Source organism: Anoplopoma fimbria, chromosome 11 (genome assembly GCF_027596085.1).
Source record: "Anoplopoma fimbria isolate UVic2021 breed Golden Eagle Sablefish chromosome 11, Afim_UVic_2022, whole genome shotgun sequence".
Taxonomy (NCBI): Eukaryota; Metazoa; Chordata; class Actinopteri; order Perciformes; family Anoplopomatidae; genus Anoplopoma; species Anoplopoma fimbria.
Window position 1 is genome coordinate 6,519,821 of NC_072459.1, and position 17,666 is coordinate 6,537,486.

Sequence of the window (17,666 nt, forward strand, 5' to 3'; positions counted from 1 at the left end):
TGGAAATATCCCCAATGAAGACTAATGGCAACATTTGTAGTAATAACCGTATAAAAAAACTATCATCTATATTTTATATTGTTTTATTTTCATCATTGCTTCTACTTTTGGAACCAAAAGAAAAGTGCACCGGTCTCCTTTTTTTCTATTAACTGTCCAGTTAGGCTTTCACAGCTCACACCACAGCTCAGTGGCACCAATTGAAATGCACAGTTCAGTGACCAAAACACAATTGAGAGAGACAGAGACATAAATACAGAGAGAAATAGAGAGAAGAAGGGAGAATATAAAGACAGATGAGGAGAGACAGAGGGAAAGAGCAAGTAGATAAAAGAGGCAGGAGACAGAAGAGCTTTTAGCGGGTAGGGACATGAAAAGTTATTTAACTTTTTGGTGTCCCTGTTTTCACATATTGGGAGATAAAACCTCCAGAGGATCTCTCTGGGTTTTTTTTATTCATTTTTTCTCACTTTATTCTCTCCTTACTCTTTCCTCTTCTCTGTCTTTATCGTCTCTTAGACCCCAGTATAAACAAGAAGCAATAAGATGTCATAATATCATTAATGCATGATTTTGTCAGTGTTGTCATACAACAGATTTAGTTTGAGTCTACAGTACCAAACATGCTACAACTTAAAGGAATAGTTCCAGATTTCGAGAAAGATTTGCTCCATCCAAAGACAATAAAAATCTGCCTATTAGACCCTCAAAAGATCACTAATCAACAAATTTGTTTAATGCGTAAAAACAAAAATACTGGAGGTTAGGCCTTCAGATTTCTTTGCCGCATGGACAACATTTTTTGTTTGTTAATTACTTAGCTTGCTGGTGGTGGATTTTCTTACTTTTGAACAGAGCTAATCCAGCTATTTCCCATTTTTTCCGCTTTTAGTATTTACCATTTACATGTTGTTGTATGCCAGGTGGATATTTATAATAATATAGATTCATTTGAAGAAATTCAAGGCGTTCCTGAAATATTGCGTTCACTAGAAAGAAACGGACCAACGGACAAACAACCCCGAAAACAAAAGGCCTCTGCAGAGTCCTAAAAATAAGAAACCTCTGCTTTCACAGGGTTTGCATGACAAAAAATATAAAATATTAAAATGCTACATTGCTAACTAGCGTACCCAATTGCTAAAGGCTGTTTCGGCTCGTCTGAACTTTGAAAGTCAGCTTGATAAGATAAGTGAGGAAGAACATGCTAATTTTGTGAGGTTGAACGGGACTGATAAAGTACTTCAAGTTATAGAAGTACTTTTTTTCCTGGCTTAAATAATTCACCTCCGTAGTTTAAGACTAGCCCGAGGGTTTGTTAGCCTAACGTTATTTAGCGGCGGCTCCGTTGAGATTAAACTAAACCGATTATTTCTTTCCCTGAAGCATCTCTGTCTCTGAGAAACTATTCCATAACCACTCCGATCTATATTTATTACAGGAATTCATTTTGGCAGTTGCTGATTCGGGCTTCACTTCCTGTATCTCAACCAATGCCAGCAGCTCTTGGCTGAACTCAATCTCTCTCAGTTTGTCCGAACCTTCCGGCTGACACAAACCACTTCGAGGTTTTAAATTCACATTATATGGAGTTGAAAATGTAATCTTTTCAAAAGCAAAAAAAAAATATTCTGCTTTTCTCAGTATCACCACCGTTTGTTTAGGTAGGTGGTTGTTTTATTTAAGACGATAACTGGAGACTCTTCATCCCTCTCTCCGGCCAAATATCATCTCCGTCTGAAAGGCTCCTTATTGAACCGTCAACTCACTTTTGACTAAATTGCCTCCACGGCACCAAACATCTTTCATCACCCTTCCCCTCACACACACACACACACACGCACTTCCTCCCTCTCTCCTCACCCAATTATCGAAACAGGTGATGGGGAATATATATGGATGCTGCAGGAAGAGCTGAACCTCTCACTCAATCACTCACGTGCACGCTACATGCCCAGTCTGTGAAACACGAGTAACGGACGCACACACACGCTGATGTAATCGGTGATTTGCAGCGAGCACACGGGCCGACGCACACACTGATAGCTCCCTGACACCACCATCAGTGACAGCTGGAGGTGTCAGCGCGGCTGTGTGAAGTATTCCAGACATCTGCAGCGGTTTAGAAACTGAACAGCAGATTAGAAAAAGGGGGGGAGGAGGAGAGGGGTGAGAGACAGAGAGAGAGAGAGAGAGAGATCGAATAAGGAAGTGAGACTAGATTGATGGAGAGAAAGTCGAGGGAAAAAGATGGACGGATGACCTTCACGCGTCTTGAATTGTGCTGGCGCAGAGCAAAAGTTTTATAAATAACTTCTGTCCTCATCTACAGTCCGTCTCTCTCTCTCTCTCTCTCTCTCTCTTTCTCTCTCTGTGCGCTCTGTCTCTACGTCTATTTCATTATTCTCTCTTTCAATTTCTCTCATTCTTTCTCAATCTCTCTCTCGCTCATTTCCTTTTAGTTGGAAAAAGAAAATAATCTCTCTATCGCTGTGGGCCTTAATTACACTGGATCAGGGAGATGAGAGGGCACTTGGAGTGAGTGTGTGTGTGTGTGTGTGTGTGTGTGTGTGTGTGTGTGTGTGTGTGTGTGTGTGTGTGTGTGTGTGTGTGTGTGTGTGTGTGTGTGTGAGTGTGTGTGTGATCAAGTTGAGACAGATGCTGTTGGTGTTATGCACTCTGGTTCTCTGATGTCCCTGGGTAATAATTAAAGAGGAACTGCACACTTTTCTAATGTTTTTTTAAGCTATAAAACAAATTATATGAGAGAACTGGGATGAAACAGCAATGCTGGGTGTTAAGTTGGGGGGGGTTTTACATTTTAGTTAAGAAAAATGCACATTTCATGGTTGAAACGGCTCAAAACGCCATCTAATGTTATTGTCAGACCTAATAATCTACGTCTTGAAATATCAGAACCTTCTCCTCGCCTCTTTTCACAGCGTCTATTGTTTTTTATTTTTTACTTAACCACTGTGCAGCATCACAACCACAGCACAGCACAAGCTGGTTCTCTCTTTTCTGTGGACTGTAAATGAAGCTGTCATCACATTTCAGCATCTAGTGAATCAGTTTTCAATGACTGATTATCTGTCGATCATTAAAATAAGTGCCCCAGTCCATACCGCTATGTTTCATGCTAATGCTGCTAGCTGTCATCATTTTTGATTGCAGTTTCAGCCCCATGCTCACTTTTTTTGTACTTTTCAAAAATCATGAAAACCAACATAGCTGCAACATTAAAAAAAATTCTTCTGTGTCGTTTTTTTTTCACTCTTCTTAGCCATTGCTGGTAATGGTTCATATACATTACAGTTTGTGTTCATCACACTGTGTTTGTTGCCCTCTAGTCAGTGAGTTTGTAAAAATACTATTATTATCTTTCCATTGTTCATATGATAATAGCGTGTAGGAGGTGAAACATGATCTATATCTACTGTGAATTTACGTGCTATCTTACGTGTTATCTTGTGTTGGGTTTTAATCATTTCTGCTTTTTTTACTATGACGGTTTTCTACCGTTTCCTGAATCGTCCGTCTTTGAATTTCAAAGTGCATTAGTTTACTCTAGAGGTACAGAGGGGGAGTGATGTTTTGCACTGCAGGGCAAATTGAGGGTGAAGATGTGATGTTGTAGTTTAAGTGTTGCTCAATAAATATTTCAAGCGTTTCTGGTCAGCTGTACAAAGACCCTACAGGAAATTTAGTTAGAGTTTTTTTTTTCTGTAGACAATAGATGCAGAACTGATATGCAAGATTCAAGATTAAACCCTTTTTTTTTTTCTTAAACAATGTTTGAAGAGTAGTTTAACCACAGAGTTCTGGCTCATCATATATCACTAGCAAAGCAAAGCAAAGCTGGCCAGTCATGGCGAGCTGTCATTCTCCACAGATTCATATAAATGAACTGATCAACAAAATGTTGCTTTGCCTCAAAACTTAAAATTGATGCAAGACTTCATTACGGCTCACTCTGGTGTGCTGTACATACTAGAGTGAGCGTTAGCTAACGTTTTAATTGCAATCAGACATATCTGCAATACATTGACTTTTGGCTAACTGCTAGCTTAAGCGTGTTGCTGTTTGCTAGCTAACTATTTAATGGAGAGCTGTCAGGTGTCTAATGCTCACCTGCCTAATATACGCCAAACTATTGTTAGTCCCCACAGAAACAGGGAGACATTAGTGTTAAATAAATATGACTGCAATGTAACTTATTATCCGGAATGATGCATGTTAACTAAGCATTAAAATATCGTATGAGCTTGTTTACAAGACCCCAAAAAATCCAATACAACAGTTTAATATCATATACCAGTTGGTGGCAGCCATCAAGAGAGCCCATGTAATAATGACAAAATCTCATACTAATAAGTAGTATATTAATGGTATCTGGTGGTCTACGGGGGTCTTGTATGGGGGTTAAAGGAGTTTGTGATAGTAATGCATTTTGACATTGCCAACAGTCTAATCTAAAAATGTTCTAACTTTAAACCTTAATATAATTTAAATTCCCCCCTTTTGAGTTGAGCTTTAGAGACCAAAACCCATTTTGTGTTACTCATTCATAGACCTGAAATTTACAATAATTATAGTATCTATATAAAATCTTTTTATGGATTTTAAAACACGTTATATCTGGAGTTTGTTTTTATTTCTTTTTTTATAATACACTAACACCTCTAGTTGCCAATTTGAAAAAAATGGTAGCTTTCAATGGTGTTCCTATTAACTTGCATTAGTTTGCTAGAGATGTGTCTATTTTCTGGACAAACTTTCCTTCTTGCAGGGTGTGAAAACCAACTTGTACAAACTTGAACACAGCAACACAATCCAAACTTCTAACTTTCTAACTGTCATCTTTATTGCTTTGTGCATTAAGTGAGATTACAGTTTTTATACCAGAGTTTGTGGCTGCCTGCATTATTTATCCCCTGCCAAATGTTAATCAGTTCACTGGATGATTTGGAAATCTCTGTCAAGAAACAGGGCAAACCCCCTGATAAACACGTTGCCTTTAAGCTGTATATGTATTTATTTATTTATTTATTTGGAGCAGTTTTGTTAGTCAGGGCAACAGATAAATATAAGGTAGGCTTGTTCTGTTATACTTGGGATTTTTTTTTTAACTTTAAAACGGATCCGAAACAATTTTAGTACAACAAAATAGTTCCAGTAAATGTAAAGTAGATGTGTCGAACAGGCTACAGCACAATTTTAAAGGAAGTCTTGTTTCCTTTTTCCTTCCTTGATGTGTTTCATTCAACATGACATTGTTGTTGATCACCTAAAGGGAGAGTTGTTGCCCTGCCTACATCCTGTCTTTAATCTCCACCTCCATAGAATTTAAATTCCCCTTAATTTTTCCTTTGTCATCAGTTTCCTGTACGGCGATGGCATCACTGCTTTGTGTCAGCCGGACAAACAGCTGCACAGCTGGAGGCAGTGACAAAGCCCGACCAGTAGGTTGCAGCAGACAGCGTCGGTGATGGAGGGGGGGGCTGATAGAGATCGTTCACAGGGAAGATACCAGTCGAGGGCAATGAGAGACGGAGCGGAGCAGATTACAAGAGGGAGTGAGATGGGGGGAGGGAAAAGTTAGATAGAAGTCAGATAACAGAGAGAGGAATATACAGACCCAAAGGCAAAGAAAGACTGATAGCACGGCGGCTCACACAGAATGAGTTTATGTTCAATCAAAAAACAAGTTTTATGTTTTCAACAAAAAAGCATCATCTACTTCTTACAATTCATCACAGTTTCATTGTTGTTTTTTGGAGGGGGAGACTATCTGAGGGTGAAAAGAGTGAAACGAGGACACAGAAGTGGTGAAACTGAGAAAAGGCAGAGAAAGAAGCACAGGGTGGAGGTGGAGGTGGAGCTGAATGCCATCCAGTCATCAGGGAATCGGGCCCCGCTTGTTCATATACTGTAGAGCTCAGCGTCTGAATAGAGAAAAAAAGACAAATTCTGCCTGGAAAACAAGCCGATGCTCATTTCACTTTCTCTCTGAGTCTGGAGCGGAGCCAGTCGGACTGGATAGAGGAGGAGTTCAGTGAGGTCAAACCAGGAGTTCTACATTGTGTTTACTCCAGAGCCAGGGCGTGTCATTTCTGACACGGAAGAGTCTGATATTTTTTAACACCATCGTGTTACAATAAAGACAGGTCGCTTTCCTTCGTTATCTTTTATTTAAATTTTTTCTTTCAAACAAAGTCGATTTTAACCATCGTTAACTTCCAGTCCCTACACACACCCACTTATGTGATGTGTTTAGAAACATGGGGGAGTCGCGTTGACTTCCGCCGCATTTCTTGGATGCCGTTACATAACCGTATGATCGTGGTGAGGTGTCCAGATTTTTCTAAAGATAAGCTGGCAAGTTACTTAGCAACTACCGCGGAGCCGGATCGAGGGTGGGGGTGGGTGGGGGTGGGGGGGGGGGGCAGGTATGACTGCCAACGAATACCGGCCAAACTCTTTTAATCGTGACAACAAGGCCTGCACTCCAACACTGTGGCTATTTTTGTTTGTGCCGCCGGCTTTATTTCATTATTATTTCAGCCCTGCATTCATCAAAGTACGACATTGAATGTTGGTAATATGTTACCCTGTGTGACAAATGAGTCACAGCTAAATGGGTATTTTGTTGGACATCATCCGTTTTGCACAGAATCCCTCAGAGGAGCTCACGTAAATGTCATTATCTGCTCTTTAAATTCCCAAATATTACTCACACACACTAAAAAATAAGACCCCACTAGTTACCACAACCATTCTCTACTAATTGTATTGATTTAGAAATTGCGCAAATGCGGGTTCTTCTTCATACATCTGGTTAAAAAAGCTCTTGTATTGTTTTATCTGTTCTGGTGTTCTCCCTTTATCCGTTTTGTTCAGGGTTTTCATTATGGACTTTCTGCAGTTGCTTAAAATAATCTAAACTTAATAAAAAAAAAGGAAATAAGTGATCTCAGCTGTGCGAGTTAAAGGGGGGGCTTTGGGAACTAAAGGCCGAGACTGTTGGTATCAACCCGAAGCTGGTCCAAATGTATTGTTGCAACAAAAAAGAGCCTCGACCCGGGGAAGACCAGATTTTGTTGGACCGTCTGTCTGTCTCCACTGTTGCTGAAAATTGTGAACCTGCAACAGCATGCTAACAGCGCTCCACTCCCAACTATGACACAGCACACGGCAGCTTTACTGGTCGGACAACTGATTTTGAGAGGAAATGGCTGATGCAATGGCAGAAAAATATGGTCAAACAGATATTAAAACTTTTAGTTTTCTTATTTTGAGGCTTTTCTATTATATCATAATTCCATATCAACCCCCGACAGATGAGAAAACATTCTTAATTTCTCGTTCTGTTCACTTTCTGCAGTTACGGTGACCACGTCCAGCACTTCAAGGTTCTGCAGGACCGCTGCTGTCAGTACTACGTGTGGGACGAGCTCTTCTCCTCCCTCAACGAGCTGGTGGAGTTCTACCATAGCAACAGCATCGCTAAGGAGAGGACCGTCTTTCTGAGGGACCCCGAGCAATTCGCCAGGGTGAGCACGAGACTTTTTCTGTCTTTCTTTCATGCATTTCAACTCAAACAAGTTTATCTTTAATTAAAGCAATAAGCACGAACATATTATCAATAGACAATTTAATCAGTAATTAAACTGATTTTAAAGTCCTTGCTGTGCAACTAGTTCATACAGTTTAACAAAGAAATTGTGGAGAGAATGTGTACACTTTCAAAAAAAATTGATTTTATTGATGATTTGATAAATGATTTAGAAAATTTAGCTTAAGGTCATAGAATAAATCTTTAATTTAAGGAACAGAAAATAATAATTTTCTCATCTCTTACTCATTTTTTCAATATCGTCATTTTCAGTTTTCTCTGAGACATTTTATATACAGCATTGCATGTTGTTTACCCCTGAGATACTTCAAATTTGAGAAAGTTTTAACTGTTCAGAATTTAGTAAAATTAGTTTTTCGTACTTAATATTGTCCACACAACAGATGTTCTGTTTCCATCTTTTTTATAGTAATCCACCTCAAAATCCACAGCATCTATTTTGCTATGACAATTTCCGTCTCCTTGCTAACTCATTTAAAACACATCTGTTCATGTTGTCATCAGTCTTTCTCTACTTCATCTTCTCTCTTTTATTTAAGTATCCAATCAGACTTTTCACAACAGTGAAAGCAGCATTTTGACAAAAAGTGTACTTTTTTCTTCCTGTTATGTATTTATATTACAGACATAGCAAGCTACCCACGTGTTCATATTTCATTTCGCCGTGACTTTTGAGGTGCTACTAGGTTCATTTATATTTTTTCTCACAGCTATGGGAACACTCCATATGTTTTTGGGGCTGTGACTGTGGCCGCAGGGTTTGACGTAGAAGGTGCAGCATGTAATGAAAGATCACAGGGACTGCCGTCGCTTTGGAGCAGAACCAAATCAGTCATCTCAGGCACCGAGCCAGAGGGAGCGAGGACAGCAGTGCTATAGAGAAATGATCTTTTTCATTAACATAAGTCATGATTTAGTTGCCACATATCAAATTTGTACATTTCTTTAGTTAGTTGTGTTTCGTCCACAACACTTTAGACATCTAATGAGCCGGGTTTAGGTTTCTGCTCTTATCTTGACGATTGATAAGGCTATTCAAGTCAAATAAAAGCATCTTTTTTTATCTAGCTCCAAATCATAAGTGTTTCTCAAGAGGTTTTACACTCTGTACAGAATACAACACCCTCTATCGTGTTTTTAATGCACTCGACTCTGTCGTTGGGTGAAAGAACGTCTGTTACCACAAGGCGTATCCCAAACTTCTGTCAGGTTTAGCGAGAACAAATCTAAATGACAGGTAGTTCCCATGATGATGTCGCCATGGGAGAAGCCGTTGTTGCGGCCTGTTGTTGAGTCATATTGCAGACGGGGAATCGCGTTGCGTGGTTAAATATTCCCCGGGAGTGGCAGCGACGAAGCGCCCGCAGGCGAACCCGCCCGCTGTGGAGATGAATGTGATCCACAGCGATGCTGACATGACAGCATGTTCTCATCACAGTAACACAAGCCGCGTGTTAATACTCATCGCATCAGGGTTCTACGCTTCTGGAGACCGGCACCTGAGAATAGGAGGCCATTCAATTAGGCAGCTGAACATGCAGCGTGAATCACTGGGAGCAGAAACGTTGATTTACTGCAGGGTAGACTCATGTTTTATACAAAGGCATGGCTCTATGGTGGCAATGTCTGTTGATCAGAACTCCACTTTGGTCTAGACTGAAATATCTGCTATGAATAATATTTAGTGTGGACATTCATGGTCCCCAGCGGATAAACCCTTAATTCTCTTGTGATCCTCTTGGATCCTTTAGTGACAACACAAGGTTGACATTTGTGGTTTTTCAGTGAAATACCTGAACAAACTGTGAGATGGATTGCCAGGAATGTGGTTTTAACATTTATGTCCCTCATCAGGATGACATTAAAATAGACTAGTATGAACAAATTATCAAGTCCATGTAAAGTCTCAAGTCTTACAGGGACAAGTCCAAGTCAAGTCTCAAGTCTTAGACCTTGAGTCCAAGTCAAGTCTCAAGTATTTGAGATACGAGACCAAACCAAGTCTCAGGTCTTTGAGTAACAAGTCCAAGACAAGCCTTAAGTCTTTGAGGGTACAAGTCAAGTCTCAAATCTCAAGTCTTTGACCTCGAGTTAAGTTAAGTCAAGTCTAAGTTAAGTCAGAGTCTTTGAGGATAGTCCAAATCAATTCCAACGTTTTTGAGGGACAAGTCCAAGTTAAGTCTCAAGTCTTTGAGGATTGTCCAAATCAAGTCGAATGTCTTTGAGGGACAAGTCCAAAGAAAGTCTCAAGTCCTTGCAATCAAGTCCAAGTTAAGTCCCAAGCTTTTGAGGAACAAGTAAATGTCAAGTCTCAAGTCTTTAAAGGAACAAGTCCAAGTCAAGTGTCAATTATTTGAGGAACAAGTCCAAGTTAAGTCTCAAGTCTTTTAGGGACAAGTCCATGTCAAGTTTAAAGTCTTTAATGATTGTAATCAGCGTTGTATTGTCGGCTGCAGGCCACCCAGTCTGTGTAGAACAATACATAGCTTTATCTTAGGAATCCAAGGCAAGTACTGTATCATCACTCCTTTATCTATTAACAAACAGTATCACCATTGATTAGCTGTTTGGTTTCTGATCACTTTAAACAGGCTGTTGCATTTAAATAGATATTCACGTGAGTCACAGATTGAAGCTTATGGCCACTGACCAGGCGACAGTATTTCATTAGTTGAGAGTGAGAATGTGTGTTGTTCTGCAGCTCTCCTTCCACTGCATCAATATTTAAACTGTATTAATGTGAGCATGCATTGAAGTTAGTCTCTTTCTAACATGGAAAAGGGTGGAAAAAATAGTCTAAATGCAGAGCTGCTTTTTCAAATAAAGAAAAAACAAATTACCAAGTCCCTTTTCGGTGTTTGTCATCCGTAAAAAGTGTGAAGCCATTTTAATGGGTATAGAATGATTTTAATACCCTCGTTCAGAAGGCATCAGCCCGGGGCAACTCTAAAACAGATGAGCACAACTTCCAGATTTTGCTACCACCTGCACACAATTCTGCAGAAAGGGTCTATTTGTAACCATTTCTTTGACTCTACTGGTTTATTTTGCCATAAAATCAGACCTCACACTTAACTATCAGCTCAATGCTCTGCATGCAAGTAAATAAAAAGCAGTGAAGAGCCATTGGCATTTAAATGGTGCTGGAGAGAAGCAGCACCCTGCAGGAAGCCGACCACTGCTGCTTTGTGGTTTTTCTGAGGTGATCAGATAAAATGTGAGGAGTTTAGAGGCAAATTCTTTTAATAGAACTGAAACTGGGGGAGGAAATAGCAGCGAAACATACAGGCACATACGTCCTACTGTGGTTATGACATTATCATTTTTTTTTTTTTATATTTCAAACAGGCATTAGTATTCTGAAAAGGCAGCACATTGGAATACTCGTATACACTTGAAATACAAAAAAAAAAATGAATGCAGATAAATAGGTTTATTATTTAAAAAGGAATAAAATATATATAGCAAAATATCAATTTTGTTCAATATTTTCATGGCCACATCATCAGCGCAAGCTTGGAGAAAATCTGAAAAGTGTCGAGTCTGTCTGAATCGTATGCTCTTTAGAAAATGATCCACATGTATTGATCTTTGTGATGTGTGAGCTTTACTCCAATAAGTCTGGTCCTTCTCACCACTCTCTTTATATACCTGCTGTAATATAAGTGTGCTGGAGTAAAGTGAGGTGTTAAAGTCGGGGGGGATTCGGGTTGTCTCACCAATTCATTTTTCTTAAACCTCATTTTAAAACTCAGATGGGGTTCTTACTAAAATGCACGTTTTTTCTTCATGATCTCGATTTATTCAGAGACGGTTTGCCGAGCAGTCAGGCTGCTGCAGTAATTCACCTGGTGGAGCAGCAGAATTTCAGATGAGGGCGACAGGTTTTTTTTTATCCTAAAAATAGCTTTTTATTTCACAAAGCAGCTTCTTGCTTTTTTTAGTTCTTGTGTTGGTAACATCCTGCCTCACACCTTAAAAACAATTTCAAGCATCTTCTAGATCACGGGGGGGGAGGAGATAGATGTTGCTCAGTCCTTTGAACAAATGCCGCTGGAGCAGATGCGATTTAACAATTTAGCTTCAGGGCGTTACGATGGTAGTTAAACGGGAGATAACGACGGCGGTCCCGTAGGGGAGAAGGAAAAATCTGTGCGACCTAAATACTGTCACAGTCTGAATCTGTTTAATGAGAGCAGCCAAAATACAGTAGCTCTTTCTCAGCAGTTTGATTTTATAATATTCATATTCAGTAGTTTCTGTCGGTGCACCACAAACATCTGTCTTCTGTACTCGACTGAGAAGCTTGTGTCATGACTTCTACATACAGTAAAAGAACAATTATTAGAATAATTGCTCAAAATGCCAATTCATCCAAATCATCCTCCTGCCACTGGATCTATTTGTCTGACAAACACAAGTGAAGTCAAACTTGTAACACTTGTAAAAAAAAGTGTGAATACTGGATAAAGAACTCAGACAGATGTTTGACTCTTTTCCTGTTTTAATAGGCATTTATTGCTGTTATAAAGCAGATTTAAGACCACGACAGATTGTTTATGCTTGTTAATTTCACTGCCATTTTATACTCCATTTATTCTCTCCATTACATTTTAATGTGATGCCGCATCAAGTTAGTAAACTTGCCCCGCATTCTCCATGAATAAACAGGTATTAGCAGTCATCAAAACATATTTAAATGGCTGGTGTTCCTCTGCAGCGAATGGAGAACGGGACTCAGCCCACACACATCCTCACAGCTGCTCCTCTGTGATTTAACTAAGTCTTCATCTCAGGTTTGGGCTGCTATTGCTCCATTATAGAAATAACACTCAACACCAAATATGCGGGAAGTATGTTTTAAGTGTGTTTTAATGCTCTGCAATTAGTAACAAAGTGATGTGAAGATGATCTCAGCAAAATGATGACCAGATTGGACTCCCAACAAAATGAATTACAGCCCTTCTACTCAGTGTATGGGCACATCTATATTAGCAGATTATTTTCCTATCGTATTTCATGATATTTATGATGCGATAGGTCCCCAGTAAACATAACAATATTGCTCTCTTTTATATCATGAACTGTAAGATGTTTCATCAGGAACATGCGTGTTGAAGGTCCATCAAAGCGATGTACAGTATTCTATGTTATTCCGCCTCAGGTCTGCATGATGTGGTCAAAGGTCACTTTGCTCTTCTATATTAATTCAAATCTAATATGGGTTGCGTGCAGAGTGGGCCTTGTGCATATACATAACTGTACAGTCCTTAAAACTGTGCTGAATGTCCATTGTTGGGTTGGAAATATTGAAATCTGGAATTAACAAACGACAAATGCAAGAAAACAACAAACTTTTTCTTGGTTATATATATACGTATATATATATATATATATATATATATATATATATATACGTATATATATTTGCACGGTTCTCTTGTATCATTCCAACGTTAGCATGCAGGCTGAGACTTCTCTTGTACTGTAGGTCACCGTGCTGCTCGGTCACGGCCTCGAGGTGAAGCGTATCTCTGCATCACAACGCGCCCCATAGCTGAGGGTGGCGAGTTCACCTACACGGCTTTGTAGCTTTAAAAAACATCCGTCATTCCAAATCACATCACGGTACCTTAGTCATTATGGGCTGCATATCTGTAGCCTTGTTTACTCTGTAACTGTTTTAATGAGAATTTTAAGGGGAACATTTTTCTTTTTTTCTGTCTATTTTAACAATACAAATAAACAAACAATGATTTAGAAAAGGCAAAGTTCTAATTGATTATGTCACAGTCTATTAGATTGCAGCTCGAAATCTACATATTGTGCAACTTATTTAGACATTTAGACTTATCTAAATCTCTAATTAAATAATTTGTTCAGGTGAAATATATATTTTTTAATCTCACCTGAATGTGTTGCAACAGCCTTTTTTAAATCGTTATCTTTAGTCTGGCAGCAGACTAAATATAAAAACTCCATCCTACCTTTTTTCTTCACGCTTTAGATTTGGAGCACATCATGGTCATTGGCGATTCCAGCCAGTGTTCTTTGTTCCTCTGTACGCCTGCAGATTAAAAACAGTGCATTTAGTTTGGATCCAAACTGTCTGTCATTTTAAATGAAGTCATGGTCAGCTGGTCTTTGTATCCGTGGGGCTTCGTCGTGGCCTTCGGCGTCAACAAATCCCCAACGCCCACTGAATGTCTCTCACTATGCATGAACCTACTACACAGTCCTCACTCCATTATGGGTTCACATACACAAATTATGACGGCAGACAAATAGCAATACTTCATTTTCAAGATGCAGTAAACCTTTTTTCCTAAATCCCCCTGAAGTTCTTCCGTAACTTCTCTGTCTTTGCAGCCTTGAGGTGAATTCTCTATGTATATCTATATAAAATATTAAAGTATACCCATTTATTCAGTTACCAGAACACCATTTCATCTCCGCTTCACACAAATGTTAGGCAGTGACACTAACAGCACAAAAACTAGGAAAAACTGCTTCTTGCATCGCTCCCTTTGGACCTTTGGATTATTTAATAAATGCATTAAAAAAAACAGGGTTATAGAGAAATTATGTTGACTTCAACCTGTGTAATGTGAACGTGTCATGAAAATATTGCCAATTTAATGACACAAACACATGAACACAGTTTATTTTAGGTTTTGTATATACATACATTTATGATAGATTTATGATAGTTCATGATATAAATATATATGTGTGTGTTAGCTCTTTAACTTGAATTAATCCAGTATATATATATATATATATATATATGTGTATGTATATATACAGTATATATACAGTATATACTGGCTTAATCCAAGTCCATGCATCTCCTTGTGTTGTACCCCTTATTGTGCAATTAATCTAGTATATAGTTTGTATAAATATATATATATATATATATATATATATACTAGACCAATCGAACAATAATAGGAACAAAAAATGAAAAAAATATATATATTTATTATATATATTTAGTTTTTAATTCTTCCCCCATCATGTCCCTTAAGATTTATCTTTAAACACAAAGTCTGTTCATGCAAAACTTTTTCTCCACCTTGTCATTTTCAAGTGGAAACAGAAACAGTGTTACAGGCGGGTTTTTTCTGCCGTATACACCTTGTTTGTGTGTGTGCTCAGAGACAGATCTACTACCCAGCTGTAGTCCATCGATGTTACGGAGTAATTTGTTCCACTGTCAGCGCTCGCTCTGGGTCGGAGCGGCCGCTGACGAGGACGTTGATCACAAGGCAGCCGAGCGCAGCTGATACCGGCGGACCATATTTATCTTCCATACCGCCGCTCCTCACGAGCTGGCATGGAGAAATGAATGGGTTTTTCCTCAGTGCTGTCACACAACACACACACACACACACACACATACACATCGGAGCAAATACAGGCCTGCACCCACATGCTCTCTGCACCCAAATAAACGGGAAGAGAGTGCACAGACACTTACAAGAAGTCTAGACTAGATCAGCGACACAATAAAGGAGAAGTCCGTGAGGATTTTATGGATTTGTGGGATTGATAAATTGTGTCTGTGTCTCAAGATCTGTCTAATCTTGCTGTCTGGTTAGTGTGTGTGGGACTTGAACTAAGTCCCACACACACAACGAAGTCTAAGGCAAAACAGTCCACAGCAGAAAAAAGCCCAGAGTTGCAACATAGATACCCACACACACACACACACACACCAACAACAAATACAATATTGGTATTCCTCCTCTCCACTCACTCCCCGTTCATATCTCTTCCTCTCTCCTCTGTGGGAGAGCAGCTGACAGCTGAGAGGTTAGCTAAGTTCACAACGCTCCCCCTTAAAATAGCCGCTTTCATCCTACTTCTCTTAAACTGCTTCTTCTTCCCGAGCAAACAGAGATCAGAGGAGGCCGGCTATCAGGGGAGGAGAGAGAAACTCTACTTTAGTGAACTCGAAAGAAAAACACAGTGAGACAGAGAAAGCAGAGCATCGTTAATTCACCTTTCTGTGTGCGTTGTTGTATCTCTCACACATAGCATTCTGGACTTCTTACTCTCTGTCAGTTTGTCATTTTTTTTCTGTTTATAGCAGCTCTGCCCTGATAAAGCCGGCGTGTAGCCAACTAATTAGCAAAGCTTATGATGAGCAGATGAGTGGTTTACATTAAATACACGCCCTCTTTGCCAACTTGTACCACAAAGTGCAGCTGCAATACAAAAGAATCTTCTTTTATCAAGATTTAGTTATCTATTTGAATTGTTTTGTTCAAATAGATTTACTAAATCTTGAAAAAAAGAAGATCTTTTGTATTACCTCTTTTAGTTGCCTCGTGTCTGTAAAGAAAATAGAATGCCAGCTGGAATTTGAGCATGTGTTGGTTAAATGTTGTGTACAGTGTGATTTGTCTTTATCTTTTTAACCTGTTTTCGCTCCTGAATCAGTGTGAAACCCTGTTTATATCTTTAAAACACATATTATAGACCCTTCTGTCTGCTTCTCTCTGAAATATCTTTTCAGTTTTTACCAAAAAAAAAAGTTGATAATAATTCTTCAGGTAGTGCAATTAGTGACAGTGTGGGCTCCATGGTAACTAAGCTCTGACAGCTTGACGGTGTAGCAGCAGTGGCAGGGGTTGGTAACCACGGCGCTGATGTATTACTTTTTCTATGTTTCATTAGGTTATGTTGCATAAAACAGAGATCATTTTGAAGTAAAGGTTGTTCCCCTTTAAGTAAAACCTTTGTCTGTTATAACATGAACTGTATCGAAAAGTTGTAAAGTTTTCACAAACTTTCTCTCTCTTTGTCCCCACAGCGACCCCACCATGCCCACGCTCTCTTCGACTTCACCCCCCACCACCCGTCCCAGCTACGCTTCCTGCGCGGTGACGTCATCGAACTCATGGACTGCTCCGACTCGCTGCGCTGGCGGGGCCGTTGCCACGGACACGTGGGCTACTTCCCCGAGTACGTCCAGCCCATCTACCAATGCCAGTGACCTGACGCACCAATCAGATACCACTCCCCACCCCCCCACCCCCTCACACTGCTCCCCTGCTGTGCACTCGCCCACTCACTTTTGGAGAACTGAGCTGCTCATTATGTAACTGACTCCCCCCCCGTGATGCCACCTGTCGATCACAAGCTTCGTCCAATCAGCTGCTACGGGCTCATCAATCGCTTCCACCTGATCCCACGACTCCACTTTCTCTTTAATCATGTACAAAATAAAGAAAATGAAGATATGGACCTACACACTGTGGAGAACTGGAACCTACACACACATTCCCAGGCATACTCATGTATTCGAGCTTATCAGCGCCGGTGCAGGCTAAATAAAAGCAACACACACACCTGCAAAGTGTGTGACCCACGGGATACGCTGTGGAGGAATGTTTTCTTCGCCGAAGACGAGTCAGGATTTTGCCGCTGCTTCAACAAAGAGATCCGAGCAGAGAGGGACACAGAGAGTCATTGTGTTGTGAATATCTGGGACAGACACTCTGAGGATACTGACACAGCAGATTCCTCTCTCGCTGGGTGTGTGTGTGTGTGTGTGTGTGTAAAGTGTGGGTCTGAACACTTGTAAATCTGTATTAGTGTGATATGGAAAAGTGAATGCATGTGTGTGTGAGTTTGTGTGTGTGTGCAGCAATGTGGACCAGTAAAGGAGATCACTGGGTCAAAGTGACCAGTGAGATGAACTTTAAAACACACAGCTTAAAAAATGTAATATCCTCAACTAAATTGAATATGAATCATTTATTTTGTTTGTTTGTTTGTTTCCATGTATTTATTCTTATTCATGTGTAATCTTAGAATACATATATTATAAGTAAGATACAACATTGTAAAAAAGGTTTTGTTCCTGTTGCAACAAAAAGTCTAAGAAAGCCACATTTGTATGTGATTTACGGTAAGAGCTTGGACCAGTCTTCCTTAACGTGTAATGACAAATCATTTAAATAAAGTGATACATTTACCTCTTGGACAGAATTTGTCTGTTGAAATGTAATATTAATAT

The 17,666-nt window shown here is 39.6% G+C and overlaps 1 protein-coding gene across 1 annotated transcript in view; it reads left to right on the plus strand.

Moving 5' to 3' along the window:
• The window catches only part of grapa (GRB2 related adaptor protein a), a 28,603-nt gene extending 10,973 nt beyond the window's left edge, over positions 1–17,630 (plus strand). Inside the window, exons 4-5 of the mRNA XM_054608114.1 lie at positions 7,385–7,553; positions 16,458–17,630. Of these exons, the coding sequence (XP_054464089.1) occupies positions 7,385–7,553; positions 16,458–16,640 (352 nt within the window). The 3' untranslated portion in view covers positions 16,641–17,630. The remainder of the gene's footprint in view (positions 1–7,384; positions 7,554–16,457) is intronic.
• Positions 17,631–17,666: the final 36 nt, after the last annotated feature.